Source organism: Cryptomeria japonica, chromosome 8, assembly GCF_030272615.1.
Source record: "Cryptomeria japonica chromosome 8, Sugi_1.0, whole genome shotgun sequence".
Lineage (NCBI taxonomy): Eukaryota > Viridiplantae > Streptophyta > Pinopsida > Cupressales > Cupressaceae > Cryptomeria > Cryptomeria japonica.
Window position 1 is genome coordinate 600,944,872 of NC_081412.1, and position 21,924 is coordinate 600,966,795.

Consider the following 21,924-nt stretch of genomic DNA (forward strand, 5'->3'; position numbering starts at 1 on the left):
TCTGATTTTTTTATTAAATGTGTGTATACTAAATGGAAAGCTTTAAATATATTTTGTCTTTAATGTATTTCAATATCTGGTAGTTCAAGTCTTCAAAAGAACATTAATTACATATTACATTAAAGAGAAGGAATCATATAAAATATAATCAAATTTAATCATGTGATATGTTGAGCACATATTTAATATATTGAAAAAAAAATATTTGATATAAGATTTATAAATTATATAATAGATATGTATTAGATTAGAAAAATTGAAATCATATAATATGATGATTGAGGTAATATGTATTACCTATCCCCTTACATTGAAATCATCACACCAACTCAATCAAAAGGGTGAGTTACTAACCTAAGTATTTAGTCAAAAAATGGGGGGCCAACACCTTATGAATGTCTAAACCAATCATAACTTAGCTTTCGCCTTATCCTTCTTTCATATAGTAGACGAAATTGAAAGCACCGCTTGAGGTCATTCCCTTGGGGTAGTAGCTCTTTTCTCACCAAGGTAAACCTCTCTAAAGATAATAATAATTTCTCTTACACCTAGGATCTAGAAGGCAAGGGGAGAGGATACTTTTGTTTTTATCCTAGGATCTACTAAAACGAAAATATCAATGTGTGCAAATGCACCAAACACTTGGGTTCTTCTTAAATGCCTTATATTTTTAATGCCTTTCACACTGTTATTCAAAGCTTTTTTTCTGATCTCAACCAGATTCTTTTTTTCTTTGGTAGGGGTTCCTCCCTCATTCCTCTCATTAGCATCATTGACAACACAACATAATTTGTGCAGAATCTGGAGGTATGTCACTTACCATGTTTCCAATTATTTTATTTATTTTCAATCTGTACCTGGCTAAATAATTTTCGTTGTGTTTAATTTCATTTGGAAACAACGATGTTGTTATCGGTTAAATAAATGAAATTGGTTCCATGGTTTTATCTATGGCTATCTTCATATATGATATTTTTCATTTTTGTAATAGCTACTGTTATACCCCTCTTTGCTTCTTCACATATAGATATTTTGAACTGTGAAATGAATTTTATGTTTATTTGATGTTTAGAAATTATTGTTTATTTTATTTTCATTTTTCTTGAGATTTATTTTTGTTACAATTTTCCTGATATAATTATTTAGTATTGAAAGGATACCAGCTATTGCTTATGCTATAAATGCAATGGTTGCTAGAGTTGTTTTTACATAGAGTTAATAGTAGAGATTAGATGATCTTCACATGTTAAACTTGTCACATTATTCTTCACAAACCCATTTCTTCACAATTTCATGCTATTATACCCGCCCTTGTACTTGAAAACCAAGTTCACAAGGCAAGGGATTGTGTGACACAAAACAACTAGAATTTTAGAGGATTGTGGTGAATAAGTGAAAAATAACTTGGTTTTGTAGATAGTTACATCATCTCACATGGTTGGTTACATGGTTAGTATCAATAATAAATATCTTTTTAATAGGATTACATTCTTTCTTGAATCCATGTGCCTATGTTACTTCAACAAAAATAGGGGTGATAAATTTGAGAAATTATCTTCCTATTAACTAATAGAGCTAGCATCTTTCTTTTGCATCAATTTGAAACAATTTAACATCCTTTTGGAAGCAATTCTAGACATAATTGTGTTTTTCAATTCTATCCATAAAGTGTTTTTCAATTCTATCACATAGTGTAGCATTTGTCTCTTTTGATCTCCAATCATCCACATTTCTTTATTTAGTGTTGTTTTCCATTACAAGGCACACAAAAATTCCCTTGCAATCTTCTTTTTTATGCACCCCTAGAAGGTTTCAATTGCTTAAAATTGCTTAGGGATTGAAAGTAGTTTATGAAAAACTTGGCAAGGAGTTTTTGAAGTCACTAGTTTTCTCAGCAATATTTATATAGTTTAGCATAGTATGAAAATTTAAAAAAATATTTTTGTGTAGGGAAGCTAGGTTTTATATATTCAGATATATGTAAATGTGTCATTTGTTGGAGATTTTGCAGTAAATGAAATGATTGGTTTTAATTAGTAATTGTATACCTTATAGTTTATGGAACTACGTTTGTTTGAATCATCTAAAAGAGTTGAAATGCTAACATTTGTAGTTTCACCTACAGTTGTTTTACTATAATACTATGTTTTTTATTATCAACGTATAGGCTATATTTTGTAGTAGGAGTTGTAGAGAGAGTGGTTTTGATTCATCTCATTTATAAAAAAAAATCTGATTTGGTACAGTGTCCTGCAATCTCTGCCCATTTTTCTCATCACCATGGTTGACGACACAACATAATTTGTCTAGAATCTAGAGGTAAGTCACTTGCCATGTTTCTAAGGGTTTTTTTTTAATATGTACCTCGTAGGATCAGTTTTTTGTGTTTAATTTTATTTGAAAATAATTTTGTTGTTATCAGTTAAATAAATGTCATTCGTTCCATGGTTTTAGCTATGGCTATCTTCATATATGATATTTTTTCAATTTTGTAATAGCTACTGTTAGATCCCTCTTTGCTTCTTCATGTAGAGATATTTTGAAATGTGAAATTAATTTTATGTTTATTTGATGATTTTAAATTTTTATTTATTTTATTTCCCTTTTCTTAAAAATATTTATACTTTCTATCCTTCTATACTTTAGTACCTATGCAACCATTAATTAATTGTCTCATATATCTTTGGACATAATGGACTGTCTTCAAATTTCAAAGAATTTTTTTTTTTTTAGATAGTTGGAAAAGAGCCACTTGTATTATTATTTTCCATGACCCTCTCACTGTTTGATAGTCTACAATTTTTTTCAGCCAGCTAACTAGGGCATGGTCAGCCCATTCTATTGTTTCGTGTTTTGTTTCTAATGATGTAACTATTTCTCATTTTTTTTTACTTCAATTTTCTTTTTGTTATGTTAAAGTCATTTGAATAAGTTATAAAATTAATGTCATTAGATTTCCACAATTCATTATGTTGATATTTTGTTGTTCTTAGACTTGATTGTGTGAGAGATTTTGCATCAATGGGTCACACTTTATGATCCATCATCAAGATGAAAGAGTGCATAAAGAGAATTATAATATTTTCTAATTATTTCTAGACAAGTTGGTTGTAATTGATTATGTATTTTTTAGAGTTCATCAAATAATATAGGATAGTTTTTTATTTTAACTGTATGTTTTTCAATCAACATTATAGACCACTCTCCTTTTTCTGATTATAGATCATTGAGTGTGATCCAAAAAGTCAATTGAAAATTATTAGACCGAAAACAAAAACTAGTGGAACTTAGAATAATTCTTCTCTGAATCCTTGAACAATATTTAATCTATTGACTGATATTAAAAACTATGATCTAAGTAATTGAAATCTATCATGCACAAAGATCAATGTTCCAAACAAAATTTGCACTCAATTTGAAAAAGGTTGATTGAAAAAATTGTGAACACCATTGAATGATGTTAACACTAATTTCATCATTTTGGCAATTCAACTTAGAAAGAGAAAATCAAATTATAACCAATGAATCTAATCAGAATTCTCAACCCTACCTTTCTTGGATTGAGGCTAGACCTATTGGATTCACCCCTCTTTAATGTAATTGGTTCCTAAGAAAAATTAGCAATTTTACTACATCTAGTGGTGGAAGCCATAATTTTCACCATTACAACCCTAACCTAATCTCAAATAAAAAAGAGAAAATTCTATTGAATTATAAAAAATAATGAAATAAAGAGAGGAGAGAACTTGAGATAGTCAACAATATCACTCCTAAGTATGAGATCGAGGATGCAGATGTAATGATGAAATTGTTTGTTTACATTTGAGCTGCGTGAATGTAAATGTGGGGATCAATGTCAAAGGATGTGTATTATCATATGTGTTAGAATAAACTACTATTAACCTCACAATCTACTAATGTTTTTATTTCCAACATCATGGAAGTGAGTACCTAGATGTTTGCATAGGTGGTTGAGAGAGTAATCATTACCATATTTCTTGTAATCTAATATTGTTGTAACTTGGCATTAATAAGGGAGCTTATAATAATCATCACCATAAGAGTTATTGAGGATCTCTCCATGTAGTGCTTGGAAAGTGCATTAGAAATAGTGGATGATATTTTTATAACATAAAAGGTCCACATTATTTGGCAACTCCATAATGGAGCATTAGACTTGGGAATGTGTTCCCACTAGAGTAATAAGGTTAAATATGCCTTTGTGAACTTGAATTTCCATCTTTAGTGTTGTCATTTTTGCATAGGAGGGGTGTAGGATTTTGTCACAAATTGTAGTTTTGGGTGCCTATAGTTATGGGAAACTACAAATTGTTTTCTCTAAATTTGATGCTTTAGATTAAGTATTATTCTCTGTAGTTTGAGCACTATCACATTGTTAGGATGTTTTCAATCTAAAGAGTTGAAGTTTATGCATTGATGTAATTACAACACAATAAAATATACAGATTTTTTTAATGTGAAAAGTTGTAGGACAATAATTTTTCTAAATTACCCTAAATTACAAACACAAACCATAAATAAAAAATAAAAATAAATTAAATTATTTAAAATGTCAAAATATAAGAAATACATACCTGGGAGGTCAAAAAATCATCGACAGGAGGTGGGATACACTTAGCAAAATTGAAGGCCCATTCTTGTTCTCCTTAGTCATTGAAAAATGACTAAGAAAATGAAATTGCATGCTATTTTAAAAATAAATAGCTTTCATGTAATAAGGCCCCATTTAGAAAATAATGGGGCCTCGTTTAGAAAATAATGAGGCCCCAATATATTTATAAACGAGGCTCTGTTATGGTTTGGGACTCATGGGGGCCCGCTATTTTTTTTCCTCGAGTGCCCAAAGCATAATAGGGCCTCGTTTATTAAATAACAGGGCCCCATTCCTAGCAGCACTCTTCCCAACATGCATGCTTCCCCCTAATTGGGACCCAACTTCTTGCACCAACCCACCTCTCATCAGGATATTGAGAAGTTCCATAGAACTAGTTATTAGATGCGGAAGTTGAACGTAGAAGATCTCCTTGAAGAGACAAATTAGGTTGTATGTTTCTGAAGAAAATAAACCAACTCTTTAAATTTAAATGCAATGGGTGAGAAATGACTTCAAACAATGCCCTACATCATCAAGGTACCTACCACAATAGATGCTATCATGGGCACATAGGTCGGGATTTGCAGGCAAGTTAAAATAGGAAAGCACCAGGGTTGGGGATTGAGGCTTCGATGTTCACTTGTTGCTAAGTGAACATCAAACACTCAATGTCTGACCTCAAGAAAAGGAAGACTGGGGTCGAGGATAGAGGTTGTAAAGTTCACTTGTGACTAAGCAAACCTCACACCTTTGATGCCTGACAAGCGAAAGGGGTGGAGGATCCACTATCCCTACAGTTCAAAATGAACAACAAAGGCCTAAAGCCCAAGCTTCAAAAATGTCCAAAACAAAGGACAAGAGGAGGAAATAGGAAACACACCAAGAGATAAAACCCTTAGGGGGAAATAAGAAAACAAAAGACAAAGGCCCCAACTTTGCCAAGTGCCAAAAAAGATGGGTGTGAGCACAACAAATCCCTCTTATAAATGGTTTATCTTTTCACTTAAAGCAAAAATACTTTCTATTTCCTATTTTGTCATGTAACTTCACATGAAAATAGTTCACTTTGTACAAATCAAATCCATCCAATTCAAATATTTGTTAAAATGGACCAAATATTTTCTCTTACTTCAACTTGCATACTTTCTTTAACATATCCATTGCACACCGAGATGTGATTGCTGGTTTCTATCTAAATTAAAATTGCACCCCTCTGATGCGAGTGCTAGTTTTACACGTATTCAAATAGCAAGTTGTATGGAAACGGCTTATTCTGCATTTGCTTTTCAGGACTAGTCTAGTCAATACAATCTGTGCTGTCAAACATCTCTCTCTTTACCCACACTGAAACCACGTCATCCGTCCATAAGTCAGTCGCTCCATCCGTCCGTCGGCCCATTATTTTGAAGTGATGTGCCTCCCACTCGAAGGCCAGAGTGTTGTTCCATGTAAGTGCTGCGACCATTTCGTGATGAAGCATTTCCTCATCACTCAACCATTTATTCTGGAAATTATATAGAAATTGCTCATTCTGTGTTTTACATCGCATGTCTCACAGCTGCCCTCGTTGACACAGCAAGTCTAATCAGTCAAGTTGTATAGAAAAAGTTACACCTTCTGCATTTATTCTACATTTATATCGGATGTCTTACGCTTGCCCTTGTTGACACGCCAAGTCTGGCAAGTCAAGTCTATCTTCTCATATTTCAAGGAAATGTGTGTTCACCATTCCTTTCAAACGTCTCTTTCTCCTTTATTCACGATGTTTCGCAGCGCCTAGACTTTGCTTCCTCTCAAACATCTCCTCTTCTTCTTTATTTATAGTAGCTACACAGTTGCAGTAAAACACTCCAAAGCACTCGATGGCGCCGATGACGAAGTTATTTTTGTTAGGTGTTATTCCCCTCTTTCTTCTCCGCTTCTGCTGCAGATGTATCCACAGCGAGAGGGAAGCCCTTCTTCGCATTAAAGACGCCCTAAATGACTCCCCTGATTCCAGAATACACTCGTGGGAGAATGGAACAGATTGTTGCTACTGGGAAGGCATATCCTGCAATAACACCACATATCATGTAGACGGTGTTCGTCTGAGTGTTCTTTACACTGCATGGCATTTCGTTGAAGGAGACATCATATGGCAGAGCTTGTGCACCCTCATTTTTCTTGAAACTATAGACCTCTCTCACAGTTTAATATCAGGTACTCTTCCTCCCTGCTTGGAAAACCTGTCTTCTCTCACAACACTAGATTTAAGCTTTACTAGTTTGAGTGGGAAAATTCCATTGCTCTTTGAAAACATGTCTTCTCTTACATACCTGGATTTAGCTGGTAATAGCTTCAATGGGAACATAACATTGCTCTTTGAAAACGTGTCTTCTCTCACATACCTGGATTTAAGTGGTAATAGCATGACTGGGAACATTCCATTGTCCTTTGCAAACATGTCTTCTCTCACACACCTGGGTTTAAGTGGTAATACGCTGAGTGAGAACATTCCATCTCCCCTTGCAAACATGTCTTCTCTTGCTGTCCTTATATTATATGATAACAATCTGAAAGGCGAAACCGTCTTCAGTACTATTTGCATTCTCACGAACCTTACTGAAGTTAATCTTAGCTTAAACAACTTGAATGGAAGCTTACCATCTTGTCTAGGTAGTCTCTCTTCTCTAACTAAACTGGATCTTTCTTACAACAATCTCCTCAGTACTATTTGTATGCTCACGAGCCTTAGCGAACTTGATCTTAGTTACAACAAACTGAATGGATGCCTACCATCTTGTCTGGGTAGTCTTTCTTTTCTAAGAGTACTAACTCTTTCTAACAATCACTTGAGTGGCAATATCCCATATTCTTTAGGCAACATTTCCTCGCTCTCTCATTTTGACGTTTCTTATAATGATTTAACTGGCTGTATCCTAGATTCCTGGGGCGTCTCTCTTCACTTAAATACTTGGATCTGTCTTACAACCAGCTAAATGGAACTCTTCCCTCCTCATTTTCAAAGCTTTCCTCCCTAACCTACCTGGATATTAAGGGGAATGCATTCAAGGTAAGCATTGCTTCCTCAGCACTACCCTCGTCATTAAAAACTCTCCATCTCACATTAAATGACCATCAGCTTATTTCAGAGGCTTTCTTTCAGAACCTTAGCAAATTAGTGGACTTGTCCTTGTCCAATTGTGAACTTCATATCACAGCTACCTGGATTCCCTCGTTTCAATTATCTAGCTTATATATCACATCATGTAAGATAGATGGTCAAATCCCGTCATGGATTTCGACTCAGTTCTCACATCATGTAAGATAGATGGTCAAATCCCGTCATGGATTTCGACTCAGTTATCACTTATAGAGTTGCAATTAGCTAGCAACAATCTTGTTGGAGAAATTCCTTCTTGGCTCATGGATATGAATCGTCTATAGTACATAAATCTCACAGAAAATCAACTGGAAGGTGGCCTTTTGCTAAATACATCAGCTAGGAATCCATTAGGGGTCTTGGATGTGTCTCACAATGCATTATGTGGACAACAACCATCAATTTGGCTTCCTAATGTACATGTATTGTTGCTCAACCACAATTTCCTTACGGGAAATATTCCTTCAAGCTTACAGTTTAGCTCTTCGCTGATAATGTTGAATTTGGCAAATAATTACTTGAATGGAATGATTCCTCAAAGCTTAGTGAATTGTTCCGAGGTTCAAATGTTGAATTTGGGGGATGACAATTTGGGAGGAATTATTCCATATGAGTTTGGTGAGCTAAGGAAACTACTTGCACTAGTGATGAAAAATAACCAGCTGAATGGATCATTCCCTTCCTCCATATCAAACTGCACAGATTTATATTTCCTAGATGTTGGGCAAAACTTGTTGAAAGGCCACATTCCAAAGTCAATTGGAAACCTTTCAAAGCTGAATGTCTTAGCAATGAGGAAGAATAATTTTGAAGGTAATATTCCTCCTGAAATTGGACAGCTGAAGTTCCTCCAGATCTTGGATCTTTCTTCAAATCGCCTATCAGAGTCTATACCATGTAGCATTTTCAGTTTACAAGCAATGTTGGCAGAGCCACAACAAGAATTTAGCTTGATTCAGGTTTATTCATTTGCCCTGCCACCACTCATGGAATTTGACTTCGGGATATCTTACATGTTGGAGTTTGAGTTCCAGATATCTTACATGTTTAAGTACAACTTGAATATGGATTCCAAAGGCAGAGATGAGAACTATACATATATTTTCCCCAACATGGTGTCCACAGAGCTGTCAAACAATCAATTAAATGGGAATGTTCCTTCTGATTTGGGAAAGTTGAAGGCATTGAAGCCGCTCAATCTTTCTATGAATAATCTTAATGGTACTATTCCAAATAGTATTGTGCAAATGATTTGGTTGGAAACATTAGATCTTTCTACAAATCATTTTTCTGGACCAATTCTTTCAAATCTTGGTTCTTTAAGTTATTTGGGAGCTCTCAACATTTCCAACAACACCCTTTCAGGTATTATACCACAAGGTATTATACCACAAGGAGGACACATGACAACATTTACTAAATTGTCTTATTTAAGAAATCAAAATTTATGGGGATGTCCACTACCAAAGAAATGTTCTTGGCCAGAATTTGCCCCAGTTCCTCCTCCTGTTTCTACATCTAGTAATGAAGAAGAGCAAAGTGAAGAAAGTGGGTGGTATGAGATTGGAGTGGGACTGCCATATGGAGCAGGTTTTGCAACAGTGGTTGTATTTATTGTATTAAGAAAAAAGTGGGGACATAAATATTTTGAGGTAGTGGATTTGGTTTTGAAATTTAGTTTTCCATGGTTCCGCAATTTGACATTGTGAAATTCCATCTTTTGTTGAGGTAAGTCAATATAAAAATATTATTATATTTTTGAATCTCATTCAATTCATCATTTAAACAAAATTATTTTAACTTTTCTCATATTTGTGTGTTTTGCAGATCTGGCAATTATTGTGAGCAATTCCCATATACTTTTATAATGTTTTAATTCTTATTTGGTGTTTTAAATAGAAGTTATTTTTTGTACTTTGTAAAAACAACCATTTTCACTTCAAATTATTGATAAATCTTATATTTTTCATTTGAAATATATTTACTAAGATTATATTAAACTTTTGTTTTATGCAAACCTTATATTTCAGTAAAAATAATGGTGGCATTTACATCATTTTCTTTTGTCATCTCCTCAAAATTTTCTTGAAGCTTCCTATTATTAAATTTTAATGTAGTGAATGGTAATATTGTTGAGAGATTGCATACACAGAAAAGCTCTAATATCAAATCCAGTTTGGAAGTTTTTATTTATTTTTATACGATTAATAACTATTCCAAGTCATTATTGTTGATTCTTTCTCTTTTTCGAATGTTTAAAATATGCATAATCTATATTGAACATTTGGATCAAAAGAGTAACTTAACTTACAGTATTTATGTTAGATTTGTGTTTGCAAAGGATCTCAAATGATCATATTAGTATTTCATGACACTATAATTAAGAGAATAAATATTTTTTCACCATATTTCCTCCTTTCAACAACTATAAGTACTTTGTTTATAATTTTAATTTTTGATGGAAAAAGACAGAATGTTATCATAGCCTTTATCTTGTCATCGCATAATCTCTTCAAATTTCTCTTATATATGGTAAGTACTATTTCTCAACATTTTTATTTTGTCATTTTATTATTTTAATTGTATAATTTTATCTTCTGTGGTTCAATCATTTTGTTGCATTCATATCTATTAATATAATGAGAATAATTTTGATTTCATAGTATTTGAATGTTTTGATATAGAATTTATCAATTTCTATAAAGAATAAAAAATAAATCTGCAATTTTGAAATTATCTATCAATAAAATTCTAAATTTTATTATGTTATTGACTATTGTTTCAGTATAATTTTGATTTGTTGAAGACAATATTTTTCCTTCTCTTTTACAATTAGATTGTTTAGATAAAATGATTACTTATTAATAATGAAATTTCCTCATCAATATTTGTTGACGTGAATGTTTCATCATGTTAATAAATCAGTTTTGTCCTATTTAAATGGGTTAATAGAAGTTGAAGACACTGTTGTAACTGAATCTTTTCTGAATGGTTCTCCTTCCCATCTTTACTGATAATAGATCTATTCTATTGGCCATTGGCCTACAGATGAGAACTGCCTTTAAGAGGGTCAATTTTTTTATGTTTTATTGCACGAAAAGGTATACTTACTGTTTAAGCTCTATACAATGGACTCCAAATTCACTGGAATGAAATTAAACCTGACACGTCCAAAAACTTGAGCTTCTTCACTGGACAACTTTAATGGTGGATCAATTATCTCAACTGTTAGACCGTGGTAGTGAGTCTGCAGCGTAGGACTGAAGGTGTGTCAAAAGAGGAGTATTTCGCTCCATTTGATTGCCTGAATCAATTATGGGAGCTTGATAAATGATATTTTGTGCAAATGTTTGACAGATCTGCTTGACTCATAAATAGCATAGAAGCTCATGTGGGTGAACTTATAACCAAATCACTCAGGGGTGGGCGATTGCCGTGTACAATGCCTGCCACAAGTTTTTCCATCTTTCATCATTTAGACTTGGGTATGTACAACAGAAAACTAGAATTTATAGTTGCAGTTGAATGGTTTTGTGCGAAGAAAAAGCTAATTCTTTTTGTCTTTGTTTATTGCAGGGTTAGAAGAGTGGACGAATTATTTTGCCTTTCTTACTCCTCTCTCTGCTATGGGCAATGGAATCGTGAGTGTTTCGTTGTTTGTTGGTTTCCATATTGCGACTGGATGATGTTTAATTCAGGACATAATCTTCCAGTTACATAAAGTATTATTTGTTGTCACTTACAGTAATTTTGTGTCTTTATGAAACTATTTTATGTCTATGGGATTAAGTATCATCCTTGGGGTTTAGAATGGATTCGTTTATTCAAAAGGAAAATCAAGCATAAAGTTTTGTCTCTTTTTGAATCTTAACATTTCTCCATTTTCAGACCTTTTTTGGGCCTGTTTCTGATCCTAAAGATCTCCCAAAATGGAATTATGATGGATCTAGCATTGCACAGGTGCTTGAAAAGGACAGTGAAGTCATTCTACAGTTAGTTCTTTATACCTATAATTCAAAATTAATATTGTTTAAGGATCAGCCTGTGTGGAAATCTAAGCATGCTCTATTTTTCTTTGATCTGTTCAGCCCTCAGGCTATCTTCAGAAATCCATTCTGTAGGAGAAAGAACACCTTGGTAAGTGGGCATTGGAACATAGTGAAATTGGATGGTCTTCGTCGTTTTGTGCACCATGATTGATGGGGCTGTTTGTGGATTTCAGGGGATCTCCGATAGATACAAATTTGGGTGCAAACAGTCTACAGCTTTCAAGGCCCTAAAAATGGATATGCAAACTGAAATCACGCCGAATATGAACCATTAAATTCAATACCAGAAGCTGTTTAAAGTGTAAACTAATTATGCTTGCCATTCCTCTATGAAGAAAGCTCAAAAATTAGATGCAGAACCCTGCTACTCATGAGCAAGAGATACATGAATATAATCAAAATCTCAGTTAAAAAAACGATACATGAATAGTTGCTGAGTATTTGGAAATTAGTTGTAGTATTTGAAGATTCTGTTTATACCTTCATCTTAAGGTTTTTTGAGATAGAAATGTTTGATAAAAATTTTTAATCATTTTTTCTCATTGTATTTTGAAGTCAAGATATATGCAGACTCAAGAACTAATAAATAAAACTACACTTGAAGTTGCTCACGTCCTGGTGCTACTGACTCATTTTGAGGTAATGCTCAATGTATTGTTGCCCAGGTCTCTTTGACTTCCACCTCAATTAGAAATAGGCCATCCTGGACGTCGTCGAGGAGGCAGCCAGTCTGTTCATGGCAATTAGGATGCTTATTCTTAAGGCTCTCCACCTCATGTGAGAAGAGATCATCATGTTGTGCTTATCACCTGGCTTTTGGTGGTGGGACTGCTGCCTGGTCAGACTTTAGCAAGTTCTCTTGGCTAGGCAGACATTAGCAAGTCCTCCGATTCTCGCCATTTCTCCTATTTGAGTTGCTATCCAAGATAAACAAGATGTTAGTAATGATTGGGGACCCTCGCATGGACACATTGGACACTATTGATGTATAGAACAAAATGGATGACCAACATCTACCTCTTCCTCCCTTTGTTCTTCCTCTCACTGTATAGCAGCTTGAAATTGTGATATTGTGATATTGTATATATCCCTGTAAGAAGAACGAGGAATTCTTCTTACAGGGATATGCTGACTTGGATTATGCTGGATTTCTAGATGATCGCAAATCAACTTCAGGCTATATTTTTCATCTTGGATCTGGCCCTATTTCGTGGATGAGTAAAAAACAGAATGTCACATCTCTTTCATCCACTGAAGCTGAATATCGAGCTGCCCAGGAGGCTGTCCGTGAGGTGGTTTGGCTCTGTCGTATTTTCTCCGATATGGATATTTCAGATGATCGTCCACCCGTACTGTTCTGTGACAATCAAGGTGTCTTAAAACTTGTTAAGAATCCTGTCTTTCATGAACGCACCAAACACATTGAGTTCGGGAACAAGTTCTTGAGCACAATATTCAACTCAAGTTTTGTCCTTCCTCTTCCCAGGTTGCAGATGTACTCACTAAGCCACTAAGCCTCTTGGCAAAGTGCAGTTTGTATTTTTCCGTAGCTTTATTTGTAACCCTAATGTATTAAAGGGGGAATGTTAGCGTTAATTCATTAGGCTGTTAGTTAAGGTGATAGTTAGTTAGTTTGCCAGTTATGCAACCACCCTTAATGTGTGTTTTCCATCGGATGCTATTCTATTTATTTGCCTTGTTCTGTTTCTCAAATCACTTTCAGCAATTTCACAATCTATCCCTGTGGCTCAATAGGAGGCGCCTTGGGGAGGCCTTACCTTAGCTACAATGGGTAAACTAGCGTGAGATCTGGATCTGCCCGTTTTCGGTTGTAAACCATTTGAATTCACCCTGAGTATATAAAGTATAAACTGTTAAAGTCAACACAAAAAGTTATTAAATAATATCTAAATTAGCCATGCTTGCTATTCCTCTTCATTGGATTAATGATCGAAACAAAGCTCAAAGATTAGAACCAGAGCAAGAGATACATGAATATAATCAGAATTTCAATAAGAAGCAAAAGGCACATGAATAGTTGCTTATAGTACTGGTTGTGGCTTTAGACTCTGCTTATATCATTATCTTTATTGAAAAGATTGGGATACCATGCTTATTCTGTTCAAGTAATGTACCAAAAGATTAGTCAAACCAATGAACTTAATTTCCCTCGCCTTTCACTTTCATCTTCATGGTTTTGTAGCACTATATCAGCAGAGTGAGCACAGGTTCCATTAGAGTACAGGATGTTTTACAGCTCTATAACAGCAGATCGAACAAAACTTACATCGTAGTATGAAATATTTCTGGAGAATATTGATAAATATAAATAGGAAAGAAGAAAAGTAGACGAGCCAAAACAATCCCCTACCAAGTATCGGAAGTTTATCAATACAGTTATTGGACGATGAAGATATTTTTGGGGTTTTGAATCACCTTAATTTACACAAATTATAATAATGAGATGTACACAAATCATAATAAAGACAGTCCAAAGCAATCACTTCAAACCTTTGTTACAATTCATTTTTCAAATTTTTAATATATTTTTCAATGTTATTAGCTAGAAATAAATCATCCATATAAACAACTAGACATGCAACAATGTTATCAACCTTTTTGACAACAAGAATCACACATCAAATTCAACTTCAAGAGGTGCTTGGTGAGTTTTCAATACCAAGCTTATGGAAGTTGCTTTAAATCTATCTTAACAAATTTATTAATTTATGAAAGTTGATTTTATAAGCTTACATACTTGTTTTTCTTGACCAATGGTTGTATGTCCTTCATATTGACTCATATATATTATATCTTTGAGATCACCATTCAAAAACACAATTATCAATGTCTATTTGATGAACTTTCCATTGAAAGAGGTAATGGATATCCCTTGGTCCATCTAAAACCTCATACTACCATATCGAATAGCCAAAAAGGTAAAAAACTCTTGATACCCTACAAAATAACTACAAAATCAGCTAGAGGTAATGGATATCCCTCAATCTGCCTAAAAACTCATGCTACCTTATCAAATAGATACATGACTTTATATCTTCCATTAAAAATATATATTTTTATATTAATCAACCTAAAGACTCATGCTCTCTTATCAAATAGTTATACATTTTTTATGAATGATATAAACTTTTGCATTAAAAAAAAACCATATGATTTATATTAAAAAAATTGTTTTACTACAAATTTCATCACATTACATGAGATTTTAAACCAAACATTTAACAGAACAGCGGCTAAGGTCGACGGGAGATGAACGACTTTTAATTCTTGAGAAGAATCGCTATATACAAAATTTCTCACAAGAAATTCGGTGCAAGTTCAGTGGCCAACGATGATGAAGATGAGAACTTAAATGTGTGGTTTGACCTGAATGCTTTGAATACGCATATGAACGTTCAATTTGCATTCACGGGACAAATCCAGTTGTCGTTCGCAGTGTTGAGCAACGAAAAGCAGATTCAAAATCAGGGTTACATCTTTGACTGTTGATTGTTTGATGGTGAAGTGAACTTTGTTTTTAAGACGATTATAAAATTATATATATATATAATAATTGCATATTGAGTTGAAATAAAATGTATTTTTTAAAAGAAATACGGTTATTTATTTGATGTAAATAGGTAGTCATTTTGGTATGTATAAATTCAAAAATTTAGAAAGATGTATAAATAATTATTTGAATCTAAATGGTAGCATAGTTAAGAAATTCACCAAGTGAAGTGTAGATTGTGGTTTTTTTGATTGCTAAGAACTTTCTAACATCATGACAATAAGACATCTGAAAGCAAGAAGTTATACAATGGGTAGTTGTATGTTGATACAATATTTGTAATGCATTTTTAGTTCACTCGGTAGTTTGCAGAATTCCAAAACATCTCACCTAGGCTCAATTATTATGGACCAAATGTCATCTATTGCATTCATTTCTCTAAATCTAATGAGATTACAAAATTTAAATGAGGTTATAAAAATTTGTTTCGAAGATAGTTCAATCAAGTTTCCCAATGTTTCAATTAGTGATTTTTATTTGAGAATAGCTCTAATAGGAAAAATGTTAAAAGAACAAAACAAAGCCATGTTAATTTAATGATCAAAGGTCTAGGAATCCTAGATATATATATGAGAGGGGAAATCCCTCTTATATACATGCCAGTGGGATTTAATTGACTATTTTTTTGACTTGGGCTGACATAGGGGGGATTTTCCCACTCCAATTTGAAATGAGCCAAAGGGAGGGACCCCAAGATAGGTCTCAAATAGGGGATCCCAGGGTGCCACGCCCTGGTCCTAACCGATTTTGGGGCAAGATCAAGGTGTAGGAAGAATGCTATGTTGAGTTGCAATGTATTTTTAATTTGCATGACCTATATTCAGGTCTTCGATCAAGCTGAGGGACACAAACACTAAGGCGAAGACCCAAATGTAGTCGAAAATTGCAAGGGGTGCATTTTTAGGATGTTACAGATCCATACGCTAGATATTGGAGTTAATGATGTAATACTAAGATATCATGAAAAATGACTATTTGTAGTGAAAGTTATATAAAATAGAATAATATTACATAATCAAAAATTAAAAAATGATAAATAAAATAATAAAATAATAAATCAATAAAAAATTCTTTAAAATATTTAAAATTGTAAAATGTTAAGTATAGTTATGAAATGATGCACAACTTGTTATTTTACTATCCTTAAAATATTGATAATCTCTTCACTATATTGATACAAATTAAGATGTGTTGTTTATTTTTATCATCCCACTTAGGCCAAAGTGTGTGACATTATTGTTATCACAAAGTCATCTTAATAACCAAAGGAAGATAGTTTCAATAATTGATCTACAAAATTTGCTAGACCAAATAATGGTAAAATTATTTTTTCAACATTACAATTCTTGTTATTATCACACCTTCAAATTTTGTGAATAGGCATCTTGAATTTCTTGTTTAATTTCAGTTTCATTGGTTTAATGAAAATAGATGACCTATTAAGACCCCTCACCCACTTTTAGCCTCATATTTCCCTACATTTACCCCCATTTACCCCATTTATCTTTTTCTTTACTTATACTATGGTGATTTCTTCCTGCACTTTTACTATATTAAATTTTTTTAGTTACATGAAGTATCATTTTTCTGCAGCTTACCTTGGGCTTCAACTTGCTATTTAGGGAGGTCATAAAAAGGTATGGCTTGAGAGTGACTCCTTGAATATTATTAATTTCCCGCTTAATCATATGAAGCCTAGTTGGACAATCAAGCACTTAATCTAGGAATGCCTCAATATGATGATTTCCATGTTGGATGAAGTCTAAATCATGCATGTATATCAGGAAGGCAACCAACTTGCAAACTACGTGGTGAATTTGGGTGTGGGTTATGAAAAAAATCAAACGATGGAGGGAAGGGGAAACTTTCTCGATACACTTGAGTGAACTGGCATGAAAGGATGCTACATGTTTTATGGATTCTCAACGGACAAATATTAATGATACAGTCCCATCAAATGTGTAAAACCACTTCTTGCAATAATTTGAGTAGACATAATACTCTACGGCTTCAAAAAATTTCTCGGGTTCTTGGTTTTTTGTCTTCAGGTGTTTCTTTGTTTATGTGACAGTGAGCCTCATAATTGGTAGGAGCAATTTGAACATGGGGGGAAATAAAAATAGGATTGAGCCAACTTCATGTCATAAGTGGGAGAAAAGAAAGGATACGTGGACTAAGATTACGTATGGCGACCTTATCCCATACATAAAAACCTTACATGGTCATGATTCTAGAGCGATGAAAGGGTTTGTTAATGGTAGGAATAATGGAATCCTAATTTGCTATGGTGGTAAGTTTATAATTGATGAGGAGCTAATTGTGGGTATTACTAGTTTACGGATGGAGGGAAAGAAATTATATAGAGAATGCAAGGTGATGGAGGAATCCCTTTTCATTTTCTTTGACAAGCAGACTGAGAGAGACAAGATTAGAAAGACGGTGGATGGGGGCTACAACAGAAAATACCTATTGAGACTATGGGCCAATGTTGCAGAGCTGGTTATTAGGTACATTACCCTCGATGGTCATTATGTTAGTAGTTTTTCCTATCATTTCACTATTTTAAACCATTTTAGACATGATAGAAAAATGTTTATATCATTTTACATGTTATCCTCTTTGGAGCATAGTCTATCCAACCATGCAAAGAACTATGAAAGTCCTGTTTTACATGAGGGGTTGATCCTTCTTATAATGGAATATGCTAAAAAATACATGAAGTGAAGCTCTCGTTAACCCTCAAATGTGATAGTGACCCCAAATCCTAGACTGGTCATGATGTGCATGTTGTGTCTGATATTGAAATTGAGGATGAAGGGTTCACTATGGATTGGCGAAACCTTGAAGGATTGGAAGAAGATCCAGAGTATATGTCCTCTGAGGAAGAGGGTCCCCTTGCTAAGGTCACTCTTGGCACTAATAGTAGTAGGAAGTGTAAATCCCACCCTATAAAGGCAACCAAAAAGAACATTACTCCTCCTCCCCAAGATTTGGGTAATGTTAGCTCTAAAAGGAAAAAGGTGGGGAAATCTATGGATCCAAATGACAAAGGGGATAAGGAGACCAAGTTGGATATTCCCATAAATCTGGACTAGGTGGACTTGAACAACAATAAAAGTGATTCAGTGAATATTGACATGCTACTGACTAGCTCCACTTCTAGTCAAAAGAAGTGCTTCTGGTGGGTAATCAGTGAAATCAACATTATCAAACAAGAATATCTTAAACTATTAACACTTTCACTGAGACTCAAATGCCTAATAAAACAAATAAGCTCCTTAAAATGACTCAAAAATTAACCAAAAATGTTAAGGTCATTAAAATTGAGCATGAATCTAGAATTACGAGCCCTGGAAGAAGATTTGGTAGACATTAAAGGAAATCTCAAGAATTTGGTTGAGATCGGCAAAAAAGTTATGAAAAACAGCATGAAAGGCATTAAAAAGATAAATGAGAAAATAAAAATTCATCAAGTTCAGTCGATTAGTAGTATTCTGGAGGTGCAAGATTCCACAAGTTTGTCTACAAGAACTAGGAGTAGGGTTCAAGAGAAGAGTACTACCAGGAGCATCGTGGAGGAGCTCGAAGATATCAATAAAAACTTTGTGGAGAAAAATCAGGAGCTTTTATTTAATTTTTTTCTTGATGGCCTTATGCTTTAGTGAAGTTTTTGTTGCAGGGCTTTGTGGGGTTGTGCTCCTATTTTGTTTCTATTTAGCTATTATTTTTGGACTGTTTCACCGATTCTCTGTTATTTTTTGGATTTGGGTTTCGGGTCCCTGTAAAACCCATTTTATCTTAATAAAAAATTATCATTTTCTTTTTTTACTTACACTATAAATAAATATTCTTTATTTATATGACAATTAACTATTTCCACATTCTTCTTGTTGGTCTAAAATAGCATTATCCCATTTTTATATCTTTTCTTATATTTTGTGGCACCCCTAAAATATAGTTTATCAAAGAAATACAATTTGATAGGTCTTATTGGATTTTTTATTTAGTATAAATCATATTCATGTATATTTTCTCCCCATCCTTAGAATACTTGTTTTATTATTACATGTTAGAGCTTCATATTTTTGTTCATGGTAGCCCATGTAGTGATTATTAAATGTCGAGGTCTTCTAAAATATGACACCAATGATATTATATGTGATAAACTTGAGCTTCAATCATATTATATCATGTTCTTTGAAGTGATAAGTGAAGTTTCATCATATGTGTTATGTTCTAGGGTGTCATATAATAGATTTTTATATTTTTATGGTCTCAAGGGCTTTCTATTCATTAATGATTGGACAACTATTATTTTTTTTTAACTCTATTACAACTCTTATTATTCATTGAGTTCCAAGGATCATTAAAATGTGATCAAGTTTATGTTGCCCTCCGAAATTCTTTAGGTTTTAACGCTCTTGGTGATTTTGAGTTCGTGAAGGCTTACATAGGAATCAAAAGATGTGAAAAATAAAAGGTCTGTACTAGATGGTGGATATCTATTTCTACTATTGATGAAAGCGGAATAAACATATTTTATTAGGTTTACTCTTTATTATAGCTCCTAAGGTGAGGCATAACTATCATGTTATAGTTAAATTTCCTAAATTAATATTTATTGTTGTACATATTAACCTAGCTCTAGTATATACATTGATTGTAGGTTTATTGAGGGCATTTAATTTAGTATTCAAAGTAAAACGTTAAAAATATTTTTTTTTTAACAAATTTAAAATTGTAATGATGAAATTTGCATACATATCCTAATTCCCTTTTAGATTTAGTTATATTTTGATAGAATATGTCAATAAAATTATGAAGTGATATTTGACATACTTTTGTGTTAAGTTTAGTTCTATCCATTTTTGTTATCCATCATCATTTTCTCCTTGTACCTATTCCTACACATTTATTCTATAGTGTTTTCTTTATATCTATATTAATTTTTTATTGCATGTGTGACCTGAAGTATTGGGTTGACATGTGCTATAAACATTTCTTCAACTAGTACTAAATCCACATGTTTTGGTGGTTATGGACTAGGTCATTTAGGTGCTCAAGAAACCTTCATTAGAGGGTAAATTTACTAAAAAATATAACACATTCTTGCTAAAGTAAGTTTATTTAGTCCATGTTAAGATATCATTTCTAATATTTTCAAATAAATTTCAACAAATGTATTTTGATAAAATGTACCTTGCTTGCTTTAATTTTTTTGTACCTTGCATCAATTTACATCATTTTAGTTGGGACATTAACTCATCTTCTGAAATTTTATTTTCTATATTAATTCCTATATCAACATTCATTTCATCCTAAACTATATTATAGCATTTGCAGCACACTATTTATTATAATAGCACAAGAAATCAGGGTTTGCGAAAACATATCCTACAATAACATTATGAGGACAATGTTGGACAATTTTCAACATTTTAACAATTACAAAGGAAGAAACATATTTAAAGAAAAAATAAATAATAAATAATATAGCACAAGGGTATGTGAAGAACACCATTTAAAAAGAGAAACCCCACACTTATGTATTATTCATTAAACTGTGATTAGAATAAACTTATATTAAAATCCTTCATAGGAAAACCACCAACCATAAGTCTAAAGAAGTTATTGTTAGAGAAAATATCACAAACCAAAACCACAACTACAAGCAACTTCCATAGAGAGAGAGAGAGAGAGAGAGAGAGAGAGAGAGAGAGAGAGAGAGAGAGAGAGAGAGAGAGAGAGAGAGAGAGAGAGAGAGAGAGAGAGAGAGAGAGAGAGAGTGATGAATGATATTGAGATATCTACAAATGTAAATTTTATTTTCTTCTGTCTAGGCAAGAGGCTAGATAAATAAGGGCACAAGAAATGCCATATGACCCAACTAGATGCAAGGTTAGTCAGGAGTAAGTAAACTCAGCTACTTAGGAAATATAAAATGACAAATAATATATATTCTAATGTATTTTTCTGGATTTGATTGTGTGTATTTTTTTCCATCAACGTTTTGAATGACACTCCATGATTTATCATCAAGATGAAAATAATTCCAAAGACATGAAAGATGTTGAGTTGTAGATTTGAGAGAAAATATAAAGAGGAGTGGCGTGGGGGAGGGCACGAGGAACAAGGAGAAAGGAAAATAAAAAAGACCACCTAAAGGATGGGTAACCAAAAAACCCATCCTTTAGGTGGTCTTTTTTCTTTTCCTTTCTCCTTGTTCCTCATGCCCACCCCCACCCCACTCCTCTTTATATTTTGTCTCAAATATGCAACTCAACATCTTTCATGTCTTTGTAATTCTTTTCATCCTAATGATGAATCACAGAGTGTGATTCGAAATGTTGATGGAAAAAAATACACACAATCGAATCCAAAAAAATACATTAGAATACAAAATGGATTGTGGAAATATCATAGCTTTAATAAATAATATATACTTAAGTGGAACTTAGGAAAGATTAAATAAATAATATTTACTCCAACACCCCCCTTTAAGTGCAACTTAGGGAGAAAAAAATATGATGCAATACTAACATGAGAA

General features: G+C 33.3%; 1 protein-coding gene across 10 annotated transcripts; it reads left to right on the plus strand.

Moving 5' to 3' along the window:
• Positions 1-6,333: 6,333 nt before the first annotated feature.
• LOC131071744 (glutamine synthetase cytosolic isozyme 1-3-like) lies at positions 6,334-13,764 on the plus strand. Of its 10 annotated transcripts, XR_009358687.1 has the most exons (7): positions 6,345-9,485; positions 9,585-11,023; positions 11,115-11,242; positions 11,334-11,398; positions 11,646-11,717; positions 11,846-11,894; positions 11,980-13,757. XR_009358687.1 is itself a non-coding variant. In XM_059209701.1 (6 exons), exons 2-6 carry the CDS (start codon positions 11,200-11,202, stop codon positions 12,079-12,081), a joined length of 363 nt encoding a protein of 120 aa, XP_059065684.1. In that variant the 5' UTR covers positions 6,336-9,485; positions 9,585-11,199; the 3' UTR covers positions 12,082-13,764. The 10 variants fall into 10 exon arrangements, 5 of the variants coding, with proteins under 5 accessions (XP_059065682.1, XP_059065684.1, XP_059065680.1 ...); XM_059209701.1 differs by having other exon boundaries at positions 6,336-9,485; positions 9,585-11,242; positions 11,646-11,749; positions 11,980-13,764; XM_059209697.1 differs by having other exon boundaries at positions 6,336-9,485; positions 11,646-11,894; positions 11,980-13,764.
• The last annotated feature ends 8,160 nt before the right edge of the window (positions 13,765-21,924 follow it).